Genomic DNA, 15979 nt, shown 5'->3' with positions numbered 1-15979 from the left:
TATCTGGTTTGTGCACTGGGGTGGGTGGTAGTGCCATTTATTGAACAAGATTGGGCTTGAACAAGCAGGGAGTTGGGAAATGGTGTTGAGGATATATGTCACAAGTCCCGTTTTGATATGTTAAGTTGGAGACACCAACTGGTATTCCAAATACAAATGCAAGTAGGCAGTTGGATAAATATGAATGGAACTATAGGCAGTGAGCTGTTTTCAGCCTGAAGGAGTTGCCAGTGAGGCAGGAGGCATTCCAGGAGTGTTTTAGGCAATCCAAGGTAATTACTGTTTCAAGAGGGTGTCGTAATGTGCTGACAGGCCCAGATTCCAGTCTGTGGGGTTACTTCATCTCTCTGAACTTTCTTCCCCACCTATAAAATGGAATAATACCTGATTTGGGTGTTTACCTGTGAGGCTAAAGGCTAAAAGACATAAACGAGAGCTAGCACCATCCTTAATATATATTCAACAAATAGCAACTATTCCTCTATACAGTTTGATAAGAAATGGCCTTGTTAGCCAAACTAGCTATATTTTCTCAAGAAAAGATAGATCTTGGAAGGAGGACTGCTCTAAGACCATCTGCAGCTCATACTTTCTCTCCTTCAGTCAACCTCTGAAAACAGTACAGGTCACTACCAATATCAGGAAGTAGTTTTCCTACCTACCTCTTCCCTCAAATGCTGTTAACTTTGTCTAAATAATGCCAAGAACTTTAATATATTTAAGTAACACTTGATGTCATAACAACCACGAAAGTATTAGGTGCCTCTTTTCTTTCTTGCACTAAATACACCCTCACACTCACACACATCATTCTTAGCAATTCAAATTATAAGAGGGATATAAAACTCTCATCCTAAAGAATTTGAGGCTATGTCCAAATACTAAAATAGCAATGCAACAATAATAATAGTTAACCTTTATGGAAGGCTTACTATTAGCCAGAAAGTACTTTCCTAATTGTTTCAGATCTATTAAGTCATTTAATCCTCTAACAATCCCATAAGGGTGGGAATATGATCACATCATCTTCCCCAATAGATTAGGTTTATTTTTTTTATATATTTTTTAAAGATTTTATTTATTTATTCATGAGAGACACAGAGAGAGAGAGAGGGGCAGAGACATAGGCAGAGGGAGAAGCAAGCTCCCTGCAGGGAGCCCAATGTGGGACCCAATCCTGGGAATCCAGGATCACACCCTGAGCTGAAGGCAGACACTCAACTGCTGAGCCACCCAGGTGTCCCAACAGATTAGATTTTTTTTTAAATTTTTATTTATTTATGATAGTCAGAGAGAGAGAGAGAGGCGCAGAGACACAGGCAGAGGGAGAAGCAGGCTCCATGCACCGGGAGCCCGATGTGGGATTCGATCCCGGGTCTCCAGGATCACGCCCTGGGCCAAAGGCAGGCGCCAAACCGCTGCGCCACCCAGGGATCTCCAGATTAGCTTTAAATGAGAGTGGGAGAGCTAGCCTATTTAAAGTGAATTGCCTAGGTACCCTAGTACCTTTTACCTAGGAGGCACAAAAACATGAGATTCATAACTGTTGCTCAATGAATAGCTGAAGGATAGCTGAAGAATTAATCCCAGGTATTAGATGTAAAAGGTAATTTTTTGTTTTTATATTAAAATTTGCCCTTAGCAGATTAGTTGAACAGGGCTTTGTCTCAGCTTCCAAAGCAATTAGTGCATCTCACGGTATCTGGCTGAATGTTCTGAAGAGGTAAAATTACACACCATGATGCAATAGTATGGAATAAGCTCCTGCTACCAGATGATCTTTTCTGCAATATTTTATCCCTGAAGTATTTGGCTGAATCTTTATCAGGATAACCTCATTAATTTTTTTTTTTTTTTTTTTTTTTTTTTTTTTTTTTTTTTTTTTTTTTTTTTTTTAGGATAACCTCATTTAAAACAGTTTTAAGGGAGGCCTGTGTGGCTCAGCGGTTAAGTGTCTGCATCCAGCTCAGGTCATGATCCTGGAGTACAGGGATCGAGTTCCACATTGGGCTTCCTGCATGGAGTCTGCTTCTCCCTCTGCCTGTGTCTCTGCCTCTCTCTCTGTTTCTCATGAATAAATAAATCTTAAAAAAAAATTTAAAAAGTCTTAAAATTTATAAAGTATACCTCGTGATGGAGCTCATTTTTTTCACGAAAGCATGTGCTTGGGGCACCTGAGTGACTCAGTGGCTTAAGCATCTGCCTGTGGCTCAGGTCATGATCCCGGGGTCCTGGGATCCAGCCCTGTGACGGGCTCCTGCTCAGGAGGAGGCCTGCTTCTCCCTCTCATCCCCACTGGTGCTTTCTCTTGCTATTGCTGTCACTGTATGTCTCTCTCAAATAAATAAAATCTGAAGAAAAAAAAAAAAAGAAGAAAAAAGATACTTAAGAAAAAAAGAAGAAAAGAAAACCTGTGTTCTAAAGCTCACCTAGACTTTTTCTGAGAGGATGGAATGATTCAGATCAAGGAATTTTTCAAACAACTTTTGTCATTAACATTTTATTTCAATTAAAGAAATGTGAATTCAGAATTAATGTAAGGTAAAAACCTTTCCAAAGTATTTGGCAAAGGAAATACTATTAAGAGTTTGCTTAAAATGTTTTTGGTACCTGTGCTATATATTACAGACATTAACAAAATAAAAAGCATATTCTGAAGAAAATCAAATTCTGAGAAATTCTGGTTTGTAAAAATCAATTCACTGGTACAGTCCTCCTAGGGGAGAAGCAATTTGCCTTTTTATCATCAGTTAAAAATCTAAGGAGCATACGTCCTCTTCTAGTTGTGACCATTACCACACTCTACAACATGTACAAGCCTAAATCCTTTTAGCCAGAGAATACAGTAAAAGAAACAGGATTCTGGTATTTAACAGAACTTACAGATCATGTACTATAAAACATTTTCTTTTGAAAATAAAAATTTTATAATCTATTTAAAAAATATCAAACAATTGAAAAATATCTAAACTGGAACAAAATTTGCAAACAGAAGTTAAAAAAATTTGGAAAAGCCATACACATAACATTAAATAACATCAAACTTCATTTATCTTTTTTTAAAGCTTCATTTATCAACTAAAACAACTCAAAATGATTTCTGTGTGTTGAGTTTAACACTTCAATGTTTCAGTAGAAACTGCCATTCTGTTACACATTATCAAAGTCCATTTCCTAAATAATTTGAAGAAATTCCAATTATAAGACAAATGAAGACTGAAAATAGAAACAGTGCATCTTAAAGGTTTTCAGAAGCCTACGTACAAGTAATTTCCAAACACATAATTTTTTTATATACTTATGGTTTGGAACAGATTTTCCCTGAGCACTCTTTCCGCTTGGTTAGAAAAATTAAAACATGATCTATAAAATAGAATTTAGTTTGATTTCTATTGAATGTATGCCATTTTTCACCCATCATATGTATTTGGGAATGTTTCCTTCTAGACATTGCTAAAGTAATAAGTAACTATAACTGTTTGAGGGGCTATTTGAATGGCTTTAGAAATATGGTTAAGTTTTAGAGCCCTGAGAACTGCACAGTGGGTGTTTCATACAACCAAAATGCTTTACTATCCTAAAACTATAACAATTATGTTAACAAATTCAGAATGGCACTAGTGTCACAGAAGAAGACGTAATCAGTAATTTCTGCTCAGATAACCGATAGGTAAATCGAAAGAAAAACAAGTTGGATTAACATTGTGCTTTCTATGGAATAATGCTGAAAAAATTAACCCTCCTGCCCAACACAGGAAATACCTCACACCTTGAAACTTTATTTAACGCAGTCTTGAGATCTGTCACTCCTTAATATTCATGCAAACTTAAAATCAGCATCGATGGGAGTTTCGTCACACAAGTTACAGTTTCCAATGCTATCCCAAGATTTACAGCCCAAAAGACATACTATAATCAGTGCACATGCACAGCTGTGTTCCCTTAAGTATTTAAGGTCTTAAAAAGTCTTAGCTACTTGAGAGTGTAGGCCTCTTCTCTTTCAAATAAATAAAGGGTAACAAATAAGAGGAGTCTTAACTATGCAGATTTGTAAGTACTAATTTTCTACATAGCCTAGCAACACGTTAAAGGAAAATCAGATTTAAGAAGTTTCATATTTACAATTAGATTTCAGAAGATCTAACTATACATTTCCCTCAGCATTATCATTTATGCGATTTGCAAGAATAATAAAGAACTTGAAACATTTAGAAGTCATTGTTCTGAAGATCTTCAAGAAGTGAGCAACTTCAGATATCCAGAGGTGTGTCTTCTCTCTTTTTAGTTATAGATAAGGTGCTTTATGCAGGACGCCCTGGACCAAAACGGCTTTTAGACCTAGATTTTTTTAAATAGAAAAGAAAGGTCAGAGGTGCTTCTTAAACAGTAGGAATTGGCTGCTGCTTTAGGTTACACCTTTGCTTTGACAGTATCAAAGTTTAATGAAACTTCATGTAGCCCCATGATCCATTTTTAAAAACTCTTGGAGTGAGACATATTTTGGAATTCAGATTTTTTGGGGGTAGGGGAGATAACATGGTACATATATCATATATCATGGATTGGAGCAGTACCGTATAATCACACACATTAATGCTTTTTTTTCAGTTTAACAAACGAACATTTATATTCAGTGAGATAAATAAAAACTATAAATAGCATTGCAGTAGCTTAGTTTGGGTTTGAGTTGCCACAAATTTATAAAAAAGTCTTGTTGGATTTCTGAGCTTTCTGGATTTCACAATTGCTGATAAGGCATTTGGCTATGTAGTATTAATGATCCAATCTCAATAACTGTTAATCTTTAAAAGAAAACTTGTGATGTAAAATGACAGACAATCCAGTAAGTTAATTTTATTAAGAGAAATAAGATAAAGAATAGGGAAGACTTAAATGTTTTAAATATATATTACCTATAAACAGTATAAAATTCTACGAATTCACAGGTCCAATAGAGCTTACATTCCTATCTGCCGCTAGCTTAAACAGGGCTGATTCAATAAACAGAAAACTTAAAAATACTATAATTTTGTGTTTACGACCTTTTTAAGCCTTAGTTTAAGTTAAAATCTGGTCCTGATTAGTATCCTGATGATCTAATCCTTGAAACAAAACAAACTCCCAATTTTGTACTACTAGTGTTCACATGATTTTTCCCTAAAAAAACAAAATCACAGGGAGCCTGGGTAGCTCAGTTGCTTAAGCAGCTGACTCTTGGTTTCAGCTCAGGTCGTAATCTTGTGATCTCAGGGTCCTGGGATCGAGATCCACTTGGGGCTCCCTGCTCAATGAGAAGTCTGTGGGAGATTCTCTCTTGCTCCCTCCCTCAGCAGCCCCCACCCTGCTTGTACATGCTCGCTCTCTAAAAATAAATACATAAATCTTGAAAAAAAGAAATCACTTCAAAGCCAGTGACATTCTGAATTTATTTATGCTGATTTACCTTGTATTTTTTTCTGAGCTGCTCTGCCGTGCAGTGACTGGCACTGAGGCCTTGATTTGCGCTTCAAGTCTGGAATAAATACCTCCTGCAAACTGCAGAGTAAAGGGGCAAAATGAAGTTGTTATTTTTGTGTAATCAATAGAAGCTCTGCTTTACTAAGATGGCATTATTTTTTAGCTTAGAAGTAATATTATTTTGATTTTTAAAATTCAGGCTCTTTGAATTAAAATTTATGTGAATAATTTTACATCCAGTAAGATTCACACTTTTTAGTCACACATTCACACGTTTGAAGTTTGACAAATGCATACAGTAATATAACCATCATTACAATGGAGACATACAACAGTTCCATCACCTCACAGAAATCTCCTTGTGCCTCTCATAAGTCAACTCAATTTGCCATGATAAGCTCCTGGCAACTCCTTATCTGTTATAAGTCCCTATAGTTTTGTATTTTCCAAAACACTATTTAATTAGAATCATACAGTCTGAAGCCTTTTCAATCTGGCTTCTCTCACTTAGCTTAATATATAGGAGCTTCATTTATGTTGCTGCTATATTAGTAGTTCTTTCCTTTTTATATGTACCACAGTTTGTTTATTCATTTGCCAGGTAAAGAACATTTGGGTTGTTTCTAGTTTTTGACAACTCTGAGTAAAACCACTATAAACATGCATGAACTGAACTCTGTGGTGAGTAAATGTTTAATTTCATAAGAAACTGTCAAAAGTGATTTCCAAAGTGGCCATTCCTTTTTGTATCTTTACTAGCTTTATGTGAGAGTTCCAGTTGCTCTCCATCTATCCTGGCCAGCATTTTTTTTTTTTTTTTTTTTTGACATTCTAGTTGGTATACAGTGGTATCTCATTGAGGTTTTAATTTACATTTCCCTAATGACTAATCATGTTGCACCTTCCTTTTTGTGGGCTTATTTGCTATCTGTATCCCTTCTTTCATAAAGCATCTGATTAATTTTTTGCCCATTAACTTGTATTGGAATGTTTTGAGAGTTCTTTATATATTCTGGATACAAATCCTTTATTTTCTTATAGATTATAGCTTATCTTTTAATTTTCTTAATAGTGTCTTTCAAAAAGACCATTCACATTTTGATGACGTCCAATTTGTCAACTATTTCTTTTAGACATCATACTTTTGGTGTCACAGCTAAGAAATATTTGCCTAAGCTCACAAAGATTTTAGAAGTTTTAACATTGTATGTTAACTATATTGGAATTACAATTAGGGGATCCCTGGGTGGCTCAGAGGTTTAGCACCTGCCTTCAACCCAGGGTGTGATCCTGGAATCCACATCAGGCTCCCTGCATGGGGCCTGCTTCTCCCTCTGCCATTGTCTCTGTCTCTCATGAGTAAATAAATAAAATCTTAAAAAAAAAAAAAAGGATTTATAATAAAAAAAAAAAAGAAAGATTTTAGAAGTTTTGTAGGGAAGTAAGTTTTTTTTGGGGGGGGAAGTAAGTTTTTAAATAAAAGAATAAGGGCAAGAGTAACTGTAAATACATAATACCATACTAACGTTAATATATATAGTATTATGATTAATAAATAATTTTAGTAAGAACATAGGTATTTCTTGTCATTTTTATTAAAATATCTTATTTTAGAAATAACATCTAAGCACTGCCTACAGAGTTGAGTGAAATCAGCAGCTTCCAAAACGTCACCTTCTGAGTAGTCAGCATTTGGTCAGCAATGCATGGTTAATCTACTCTTGGTGTGATATTACACTTTTAGTAAAAACTACTTTATTATGTGTATTAGAGAGGACCTATGGACCATGGATAATAACACGGAGAACATTTATGTGAGAGAACTGGCTAACTGGGACAGAATATACAAATATATTTAAATTTGTTTTTTTGGATTTTGCCTAAAACATCTTTATACTCCTCATGATGAAAGTAAAGTAGGAAGGTATATCTAAGCAAGCACAGTACACTACCACGTAATTCTTACTTCTTTTGCTTCCTTTGACTTTACTCGATCCAGATCACCCAGTCTCATCTTTATTAGGTGCCCTGTAATTTCAGACATCCGCCGCTGATCTGGAGGTAAAAAATAATAAAACTAACTTTTTATAAGGATGTATATATAACTTTTATTTCTTAACGAACACTTCAATTATCAAGAATTTATGAAAATACCACTAGATACTATTTTAGACATATACACTTATCTTTGAAGAACTTCAGGCAGCAAGTGGCCAATGGCTCATACATAAGATAATGCTGCTTTTAAGGTTACTGTAACCCAACCTAAAACATGATATTCAGTCATCTTTAGAGTGCAAATAGTGGGCAAAAGTCAGTCTGACACTTTCAAACCGCAGGTGCATAAAATAGTACATTATCTGCTAGGATTGTCTACTAATAAAACTCTGGATGAGGGGCACCTGGGTTGTTCAGTTGATTGAGTGTGTCTGCCTCTTGATTTCAGTGCAGGTCATGGTTTTAGGGTCATGAAATCAAGCCTCGCATCAGGCTCTGCACTCAGCAGGGAGCCTGTCTGGGATTCTCTCTCTCCTTCTCCCTCTGCTCCCCTACACAAACACACACACACTCTGGTAGATTCCAAAGGGAATGCGTGAATTCTAGGCCTTATTCTAGTTGGAATAAGCAAGCTTTTTAAGCTATTCATCATACTTCATAAAATGAAACATTCCCATCATTGTCATTTATACCTAATTTGTATGTTATGTACACATTAAAACGTACCATCTTCCCTTTGTGCATCCTGGTTGAATCTTAAGGATCTTGTGGCATCCCATTTATTCTTCTGCATACTCACACTATTAGAAAAATTAAACAAAAATCAGCATTGATACTTTAAGAGTGGGTATCTGACTGGATTAAAGAGCAATACTCACATGAAAGGAGACACATCTCTAGAAGTTGACTAAAAAAGAGTAGACAACATCAAGGTCCAATTAGAACACATTTACTGATTAGTGTTACAGTTAGTAATAAACAGCAGTTTACATTTACAGAGTTCAAGACACTGTACCAAAAGCATTACAAGTATTATTTCATTTAAGCCTTGTAACAACCACATGAGACAGCTGCCATATTTACCTCTATAATGAAACAGGTTCAGAGAAATTAAGAAACTTGTCCAAAGAGATACAGGCCTAGAATTTGAACCCAGCTATATTTGTCTGACCTGGAAGCCCCAGCTTATGCAATCTTCTAGAATTCACCCATTCATGTGTTTACAGTACTTCACATGCAGATGAAAATAGAACCTATCCAATATAATTGTGTATAACTGGTCTCAACTCAGCCTTTCACACATTTTTGGAATCCGTGGTTCCTCTTTTTGTCAAATGTGGTTATTACTGTGCTCTTATTCCTACTAGGGCTTTTTACCTCTTCCTTCAAAGGTAGGGGAAATAAGAATCATTTTAAAAGGTCATTAAATATAATTTATTTTAAAATTATGAAGTCAGGCAGCCAGGGTGGCTCAGCAGTTTAGCGCCGCCTTCAGCCCAGGGCCTGATCCTGGAGACCCAGGATCGAGTCCCACATCGGGCTCCCTGCATGGAGCGCTTCTCCCTCTGCCTGTGTCTCTGCCTCACTGTGTGTGTGTGTGTGTGTGTGTCTCATGAATAAATAAATAAAATCTTTAAAAAATAAAAAAATAAAATTATGAAGTCTACTTATCTCATTTCAAAGTCTATCTTATATTTGAATAAGTAATATTCATTCAAAATTCAAAAGTTACAAATGGGGTCCCTGGGTGGCTCAGTCGGTTAGGTGTCTGCCTTAGGCTCAGGTCATGATCTTGGATTCCTGGGATTGAGCCTTATGTTGGGCTCCCTGCGCAGCAGGGAGTCTGCTCCCCTCCCCCTACTTGTGTGTTTGCGTGCTCTCTCTCTCAAATAAATAAATAAATAAAAACAAATCTTAAAAAAAACAAACCCAATTTCAAAAGCTACAAATAACACATATAGTAAAAAGTCTCTGTCCCCAGGGCTCCTGGGGGGGCTCAGATGGTTAAGCATCTGTCTTTGGCTCAGGGTATGATCGCCGGGTCCAGAGATCAAGCCCCACATCAGGCTCCCTGCTTGCTCAGTGGAGAGTCTGCTTCTCCCTCTCTGTCTGAACCCCCTTCCCACTGCTCTCTCTAATGAATAAAATCTTTAAAAAAAAGTCTCTGTTCCCTATTCAGTTCCCTTCTTTAGAGCTAATGAATCTTTATCAACTTCCTTTGCAGTTTTTTGGAGATAATTTATGCACTCATAAGGAAAGACATAGATTCCCCTACCAGTTGCTATGCAAATGGTAGAGTATGGCAATATACATACTGTTTAGGACTTTCTTTCTCTCATCTATCAATATATCTTAGAGATCTTTTTTTTTTTTTTATCTTAGAGATCTTTAATCTCAGTTTATATGGAACTTCTTTGTTCATTTTTATACTGCTAGCATTCCACTCTGGTTTATTTTTACTCTTTTTCAGATTTTTCTTGGCTGTATTTGCCTGCTTAGTTCCCAATATGAACTTTAGAACAGTAATGGGTAATTTAGAGCTACCTTCTCTGATGCCTTCTCTTTCTTCTGACCACAGGGTGAAGACATCTGCTTTTTTGGTTGTTTTGTGAACTTCTTTGGCTTTTCCTTTTTCCCTGACAACAGAAAGTCAGTGTTATATCTCACATACTTTTTCAATGCACTTGTTACTTATAAACAATAAAACAATTTTTAAAAAACCATTGTTTCTTAAAACTAACAAATTATTTCTAAATAAAAAGTAAATCTATGGAGAAGTCAAACTGAATATACTTTTACAGGGGTTCATTTTAATTATTTTTCTTTCTACTTGGTGAAAACTTTTGGGGGAAAAATTAGAGCAATAAATTCAAAGTCCAAATGAAACTAAATGTTGAAAATGTTGGGAAAAACTATATACATATTTCTCTGAATCTAATTTGATAGTGGAGACATCACCTAATTCCAAATTTTTATATATATATATATATATATAAAACTAACTCAGAAAAACACAGTTTTGAGAGTGGAAGGAGTGGAGAACTCACACACACAAAAAATCTCTAAAATGTCTTTTGCTTGGGGAGGAGAAGGGGCCATGAGGATAAAAATGGAAGTAGGACAGAAATGATCTTGGGAGGAAGTAGATTTGGGACAAATTGTATTCTGGACTAGTGCATTCCTACAATCAATAGTCTGAATTTATTCTGGCTGACAGTGTAGGAGGAGAGGAATAGCAAAGAAGGAGGGGAAAGAGGCATTTCTCTAAAGTCAATGTTTGAAGGTAAGGATTGTATATCAGATCACCGGTTTCCAAACATCAATAATTTATAGACCACCTGTTTAGTTTTTGCTCTATCATTTAAAGATTTTATTTATTTATTTACTCATGAGAAACAGAGAGAGAGAGAGAGAGAAGCAGAGAAACAGGCAGAGGCAGAAGCAGGCTCCATGCAGGAAGCCTGAGTGGGACTCGATCCAGGGTCTCTAGGATCAGGCCCTGGGCTGAAGGCAGCGCTAAACTGCTGAGCCATCTGGGCTGCCCTTGCTCTATCATTTAAAACTTTGTATTACTACCACAAATGGAAAACCCGTGAAATGTGCTACAAGGAAGATAACCCTGAAGATTCTGAAAGAAAAACAAAACAGGGATGCCTGTGGGGGCTCAGTTAAGCATCTGGTTCTTGATTTTGGCTCGGGTCATGATTTCAGGTTCGTGAGATCCAGCCCTGAGTCAGCTGAGTGCGGAGCCTGCTTAAGTTTCTCTCTCCCGGGATCCCTGGGTGGCGCAGCGGTTTAGCACCTGCCTTTGGCCCAGGGCGTGATCCTGGAGACCCGGGATCGAATCCCACGTCAGGCTCCTGGTGCATGGAGCCTGATTCTCCCTCTGCCTGTGTCTCTGCCTCTCTCTCTCTGTGTGACTATCATAAATAAATAAAAATTAAAAAAAAAAGAAAAAAAAGTTTCTCCCTCTGTCCCCCTCCCCCACTCATGGTCTTTCTAAAATAATAAAATAAAAACAAAATAGTATTAACAATCTAGAGAGATTTACTTGCCTGCTGGCAAGCCTGAGTCCCTGACATGTGTTTGTAGTTAAAATGGGAAAAAAACAAGTGTTATAAAATTGCTAATAGACATGATAGGGTAAGATCTGATAATGGATTGTGAAGACCAATTCCTTCCAAAGTAGCCAATGATAGAAACAGAACAAAAATATTATAAACTATCATCTCTAGGTACTGGCAAATAATCAAAGGAAGGTAGAAAGGTGAGTGTTTATATTTAAAAGTGCATAAGGTGGGGAAGTAGATGAAGGGTGAAACAGGGCACAGGGGTTAAAGAGTACACTTACAGTGATGAGCACTGAGTACCATATAGAATTTGCTCAGTCATTATATTGTAAACCTGAAACTAATATAACACTGTATGTTAACTATACTGGAATTAATTTACAAACTTAAAATATGCATAAGGTGAGAACTGTGAGTTTATAGCTTTCTGCCTGAGGGCATTTCCCAATACCTCTAGCCAAGGGAGGAAAATTACAGCCTTATGAGCTCCAGGGAAAAGATGATAGAATTCAAAGCAAGAGAAGCTGGAAATTTAAAGGGGAAATTTTGGAAGAAAGTCACAAAAGAACGTCTTTTGTAACACAAAAGAGATCTAAAACATGACTATAAACTCTGCCCAAATAAGTATTAAATCATCAAAGTGTTATGGGAGTCCCAAGGAAATCTAGCTAAACAGGCAAGCAGACACTAGGATGGAACTGCAAGACAGAATTGCTCTTGATGAGAGGTGAGAATTTCTTGTGCCTTTGACTAAATGCTTTCCCAAACTGCATAGAGCTCAAGCTTCCAACTTCAGGAGCCTTACTGGAAAAACAACTAGAATTCAAAGGGCAACCCACAAAGCAAGGAAACCACTAAGCAGGTAAGTTCCCAAATCTGAATATAAAATCTATCCAAAATCCTGCCTGACTACTCCACAAGGGAGACAGATTTTGCAATTTGGGTCAGGCAGGTAGACTTCCTACTAGGACAAAAAAAAAAAAAAAAAAAAAAAAACAGGCTGGTATGACCCTGGGGGTCAGGCTAAAACAGTAGCAGTTTGGGGGCACCTGGGTGGCTCAGTGGTTTGATCGTCTGCCTTTGGCTCAGGTCATGATCCCAGGGTCCTGAGATGAAGTCCTGCATTGGGTTCCCCGCAGGAAGCCTGTTTCTCCCTCTCCCTCTTTGTTTCTCCCTCTGCCTCTGTTTCTCCCTCTGCCTCTGTTTCTCCCTCTGCCCCTCTCCCTCTTTGTTTCTCCCTCTCCGTTTCTCCCTCTGCCTCTTTGTCTCTGTATCTCTCATGAATAAATAAATAAAATCTTAAAAAAAAAACAAAAAAAAAACAAAAACAAAAAACAGTTGCAGTTAGCAGCCAAGAAACACTTGTGCAGAGGCACACATCATTCACTACATACCACAAGGGAGACAGATTTTGCAATTTGGGTCAGGCAGGTAGACTTCCTACTAGGACAAAAAACTCAACAATCCTCAGAACAAAATAGATTTCAGAATTGCACAGATAACCTACCAAAAGTTACAAGATGAAGAAACTGAAAAGTATGAATCACTCAGAAAAGAAATAGTCTATAGAAACTGATTCTGAGAGAGCTTATATACTGGATTTAGCAGACAATGATTTCAAAGCAACTATTATAAATATGTTCAAAGAGAAAATGGTGCTATTGAATAAACACATAGGAAATATTTAGTAGATGGTCTCAAGAAAAAGTCTGAAATGGTAGAAGATATCAGTGAAATATGGAGTTAAGCATTTAAATTATCCAATCCAAAAAATAAAGAGAAGAGTGAAGAAAAAGAAACGAAACTTCAGAAACCTATGGGACAATATCAAAAGGCCTAACATACATGTATGGGAGTTCTGGAAGATAAATGAGAGAATGGGACAGAAAAAATACTTAAAGGAATAATGATTCTAAGTTCCCCAAATTTTGTTTAAAATATTAATTTGCAAATCCAAGAAGCTCAACAAATATCAAGGAAGATAGCACAAAGAAAAGCACACTACATATACGATAGACTTCTAAAAGTAAAAAATAAAACCTTAAAAGCAGCAAGATAAAAAGAAAGAGCACATTACACATGGGAGAACAATTATATCAATGAATGACTTTTCATCAGAAAACAACAGAGGCCAGAAGACATTGGAGTGACAGTTTAAAAAAAATAACTGTTAAACAATTATTCTATATTGAAGAAAACTATACTTAAAAAACAAAAGTGAGGGGTGCCTGGCTGACTCAGGTGGTAGAGCATACAACTCTTGATCTTGGGGTTGTGGGTTCTGGCCCTACATTGGGTATAGATATTACTTAAGAAAAAAATCTTTTAGGGATCCCTGGGTGGCGCAGCGGTTTGGCGCCTGCCTTTGGCCCAGGGCGCGATCCTGGAGACCCGGGATCGAATCCCACGTCGGGCTCCCGGTGCATGGAGCCTGCTTCTCCCTCTGCCTATGTCTCTGCCTCTCTCTCTCTCTCTCTCTCTCTCTCTGTGACTATCATAAATAAATAAAAATTAAAAAAAAAATCTTTTAAAAAAGTGAAATTAAGACTTTTCAGATAAATAAAAACGAAAGGATTTATTGCTAGTATACTTGCACTATAAGAAATAATGAAAGTTCTTCAGAATAAAAGAAAATAACATCACATGACAACTCTAAATACATTAAATATAAATAGAATAAGTGCTCTAGTCAAAAGGTGAAGATAATCAAACTGGAAAAAAAAAGCAATTTCCAACAACATGCTACCTACAAGATATATACTTTAAGTTAGAAAACACAAAGAGATGGGGATCCCTGGGTGGCTCAGCAGTTTAGTGCCTGCCTTCAGCCCAGGGTGTGATCCTGGAGTCCTGGGATCGAGTCCCACATCGGGGTCCCTGCATGGAGCCTGCTTCTCCCTCTGCCTGTGTCTCTCATAAATAAACAAATGAATGAAATCTTAAAAAAAAGAAAACACAAAGAGTTTAAAAATAAAATGATAGCAAAAAGATATGCCATTCAAACACTAAAAAAATCTAGAGTGATTATATTAATACCAAACAAAACAGACTTCAAGACAAGCAGTTTTACTGTAGACAAAGAGGAATACATCATAATGATAAAAGAGTCAATTCACTATAAATGCATGCCTAATCACAAAGCTATAATTGTACACAAAGTAAAAACTAGTGGACTGAAAAAGAAAAATATGTAATTTACATATTGATTTCAATATCCTCTTTTACTAATCAATGGAACAAGAAGTCAGAAATGAGCAGTCAGAAAATGAGCATCATTATAGAAGATTTGTAATAGACAACCAAACAACCTGTCTTGACCTTTATAAAAGACAACCAAACAACCTGTCTTGACCTTTATAGATCACTCCAACAATAATGGCAGAATTCATATTCTTTTCATGCACATGTGGAACATGTGTCAATAAAATGTAAGGGATGAGAGTGCCTGGGTGGTTCTGTCAGTTAAGCGCCTGTCTTTGGCTCAGGTCACGATCCCAGGGTCTTGGTATTGAACCCCACATTGGACTCTGTGCTCAGTGAGGAGTCTGCTTCTCCCTCTCCCTCTGGCCTGTCTCCTGTTCATGCCCTCTCTCGCTCTCTTTCAAATCAATCAATCAATCTTAAAAAAAATGTAAGAGATGAAATCACATGGAATATTATATTATATTATTAATTTAAAAGTATCTGGGCAGTATGAAAATATCTGGAAATTAAACAACATACAACTACATAACACATTGGTCAAACAAAAAATCTTAAGGGGAATCAGAAAATATTCTGTATTGAATATAAATGAAAACAAGATGGCAAAGTCTGTGGGAAATAGTTAAAGTAGTGCTAAGAGCAAATCTTATAACTTCAAATGTTTATATTAGAAAAGAGGAAAAGTAAAAAAACCCAATGATTTAAGGTTCTACCTTAAGAAGCTAAAAAAGAAAAAAAGGAAATTAAGTCCAAAATAACTACAAGGAAGGAAATACTAAATACAAGAATGAAAATCAATGAATTATAAAAACAGACAAACTATAGAGAAAATCAATAAAACAAAAGCTGGTTCCTTGAAAAGATCAATAAAATAAAGTGTTAGCTAAACTGATCAAGAAAACACAAATAACCAATATCAACAATGAAAGAAGGACATCACTACAGATCCTTCAGACAGAAAAGGATAAGAAAACACCATAAGCAACTTTACGCCAATAAATTCAACCTGGATAAAATGGAGAAACTCCTTGAAAGACATAAGTTATCAAACAGATTCAAGAAGAAATAGAAGACTTGAATAATGCAATATTACAGATACTAAATTCACAATTTAAAACCTTCCCATAAAGAAAACTCCAGACCCAGATGACTTTACTGCTGAATTTTAACATATATTTAAGAGGGGAACAATACAAATAGTACACAAGTTATTTCAGAAAAGAGAAGTGAGGGGAGCACTATCCAACTCA

At 36.4% G+C, this 15979-nt stretch overlaps 1 protein-coding gene and 1 long non-coding RNA gene across 6 annotated transcripts in view; one reads left to right on the top strand and one right to left on the bottom strand.

Annotated features, from left to right (window-relative positions):
- The window catches only part of LOC144324224 (uncharacterized), a 34901-nt gene extending 32015 nt beyond the window's left edge, over positions 1-2886 (top strand). Inside the window, exon 2 of the long non-coding RNA XR_013389741.1 lies at positions 1899-2886. This is a non-coding gene — a long non-coding RNA (uncharacterized LOC144324224). The remainder of the gene's footprint in view (positions 1-1898) is intronic.
- SANBR (SANT and BTB domain regulator of CSR) overlaps positions 2485-15979 on the bottom strand; it is a 57611-nt gene continuing 44116 nt past the window's right edge. For all 5 annotated transcript variants that reach the window (XM_077915516.1, XM_077915515.1, XM_077915518.1 and 2 more), the window contains 6 exons: positions 10000-10091; positions 8334-8362; positions 8182-8255; positions 7424-7512; positions 5444-5535; positions 2485-4338 (listed from right to left, as the gene is read on the bottom strand). In XM_077915516.1, coding sequence (XP_077771642.1) covers positions 4302-4338; positions 5444-5535; positions 7424-7512; positions 8182-8255; positions 8334-8362; positions 10000-10091 — 413 coding nt within the window. In that variant the 3' untranslated portion in view covers positions 2485-4301. The remainder of the gene's footprint in view (positions 4339-5443; positions 5536-7423; positions 7513-8181; positions 8256-8333; positions 8363-9999; positions 10092-15979) is intronic.

Source organism: Canis aureus, chromosome 11 (genome assembly GCF_053574225.1).
Source record: "Canis aureus isolate CA01 chromosome 11, VMU_Caureus_v.1.0, whole genome shotgun sequence".
Lineage (NCBI taxonomy): Eukaryota > Metazoa > Chordata > Mammalia > Carnivora > Canidae > Canis > Canis aureus.
This window is presented reverse-complemented; position numbering and strand designations above follow the sequence as displayed.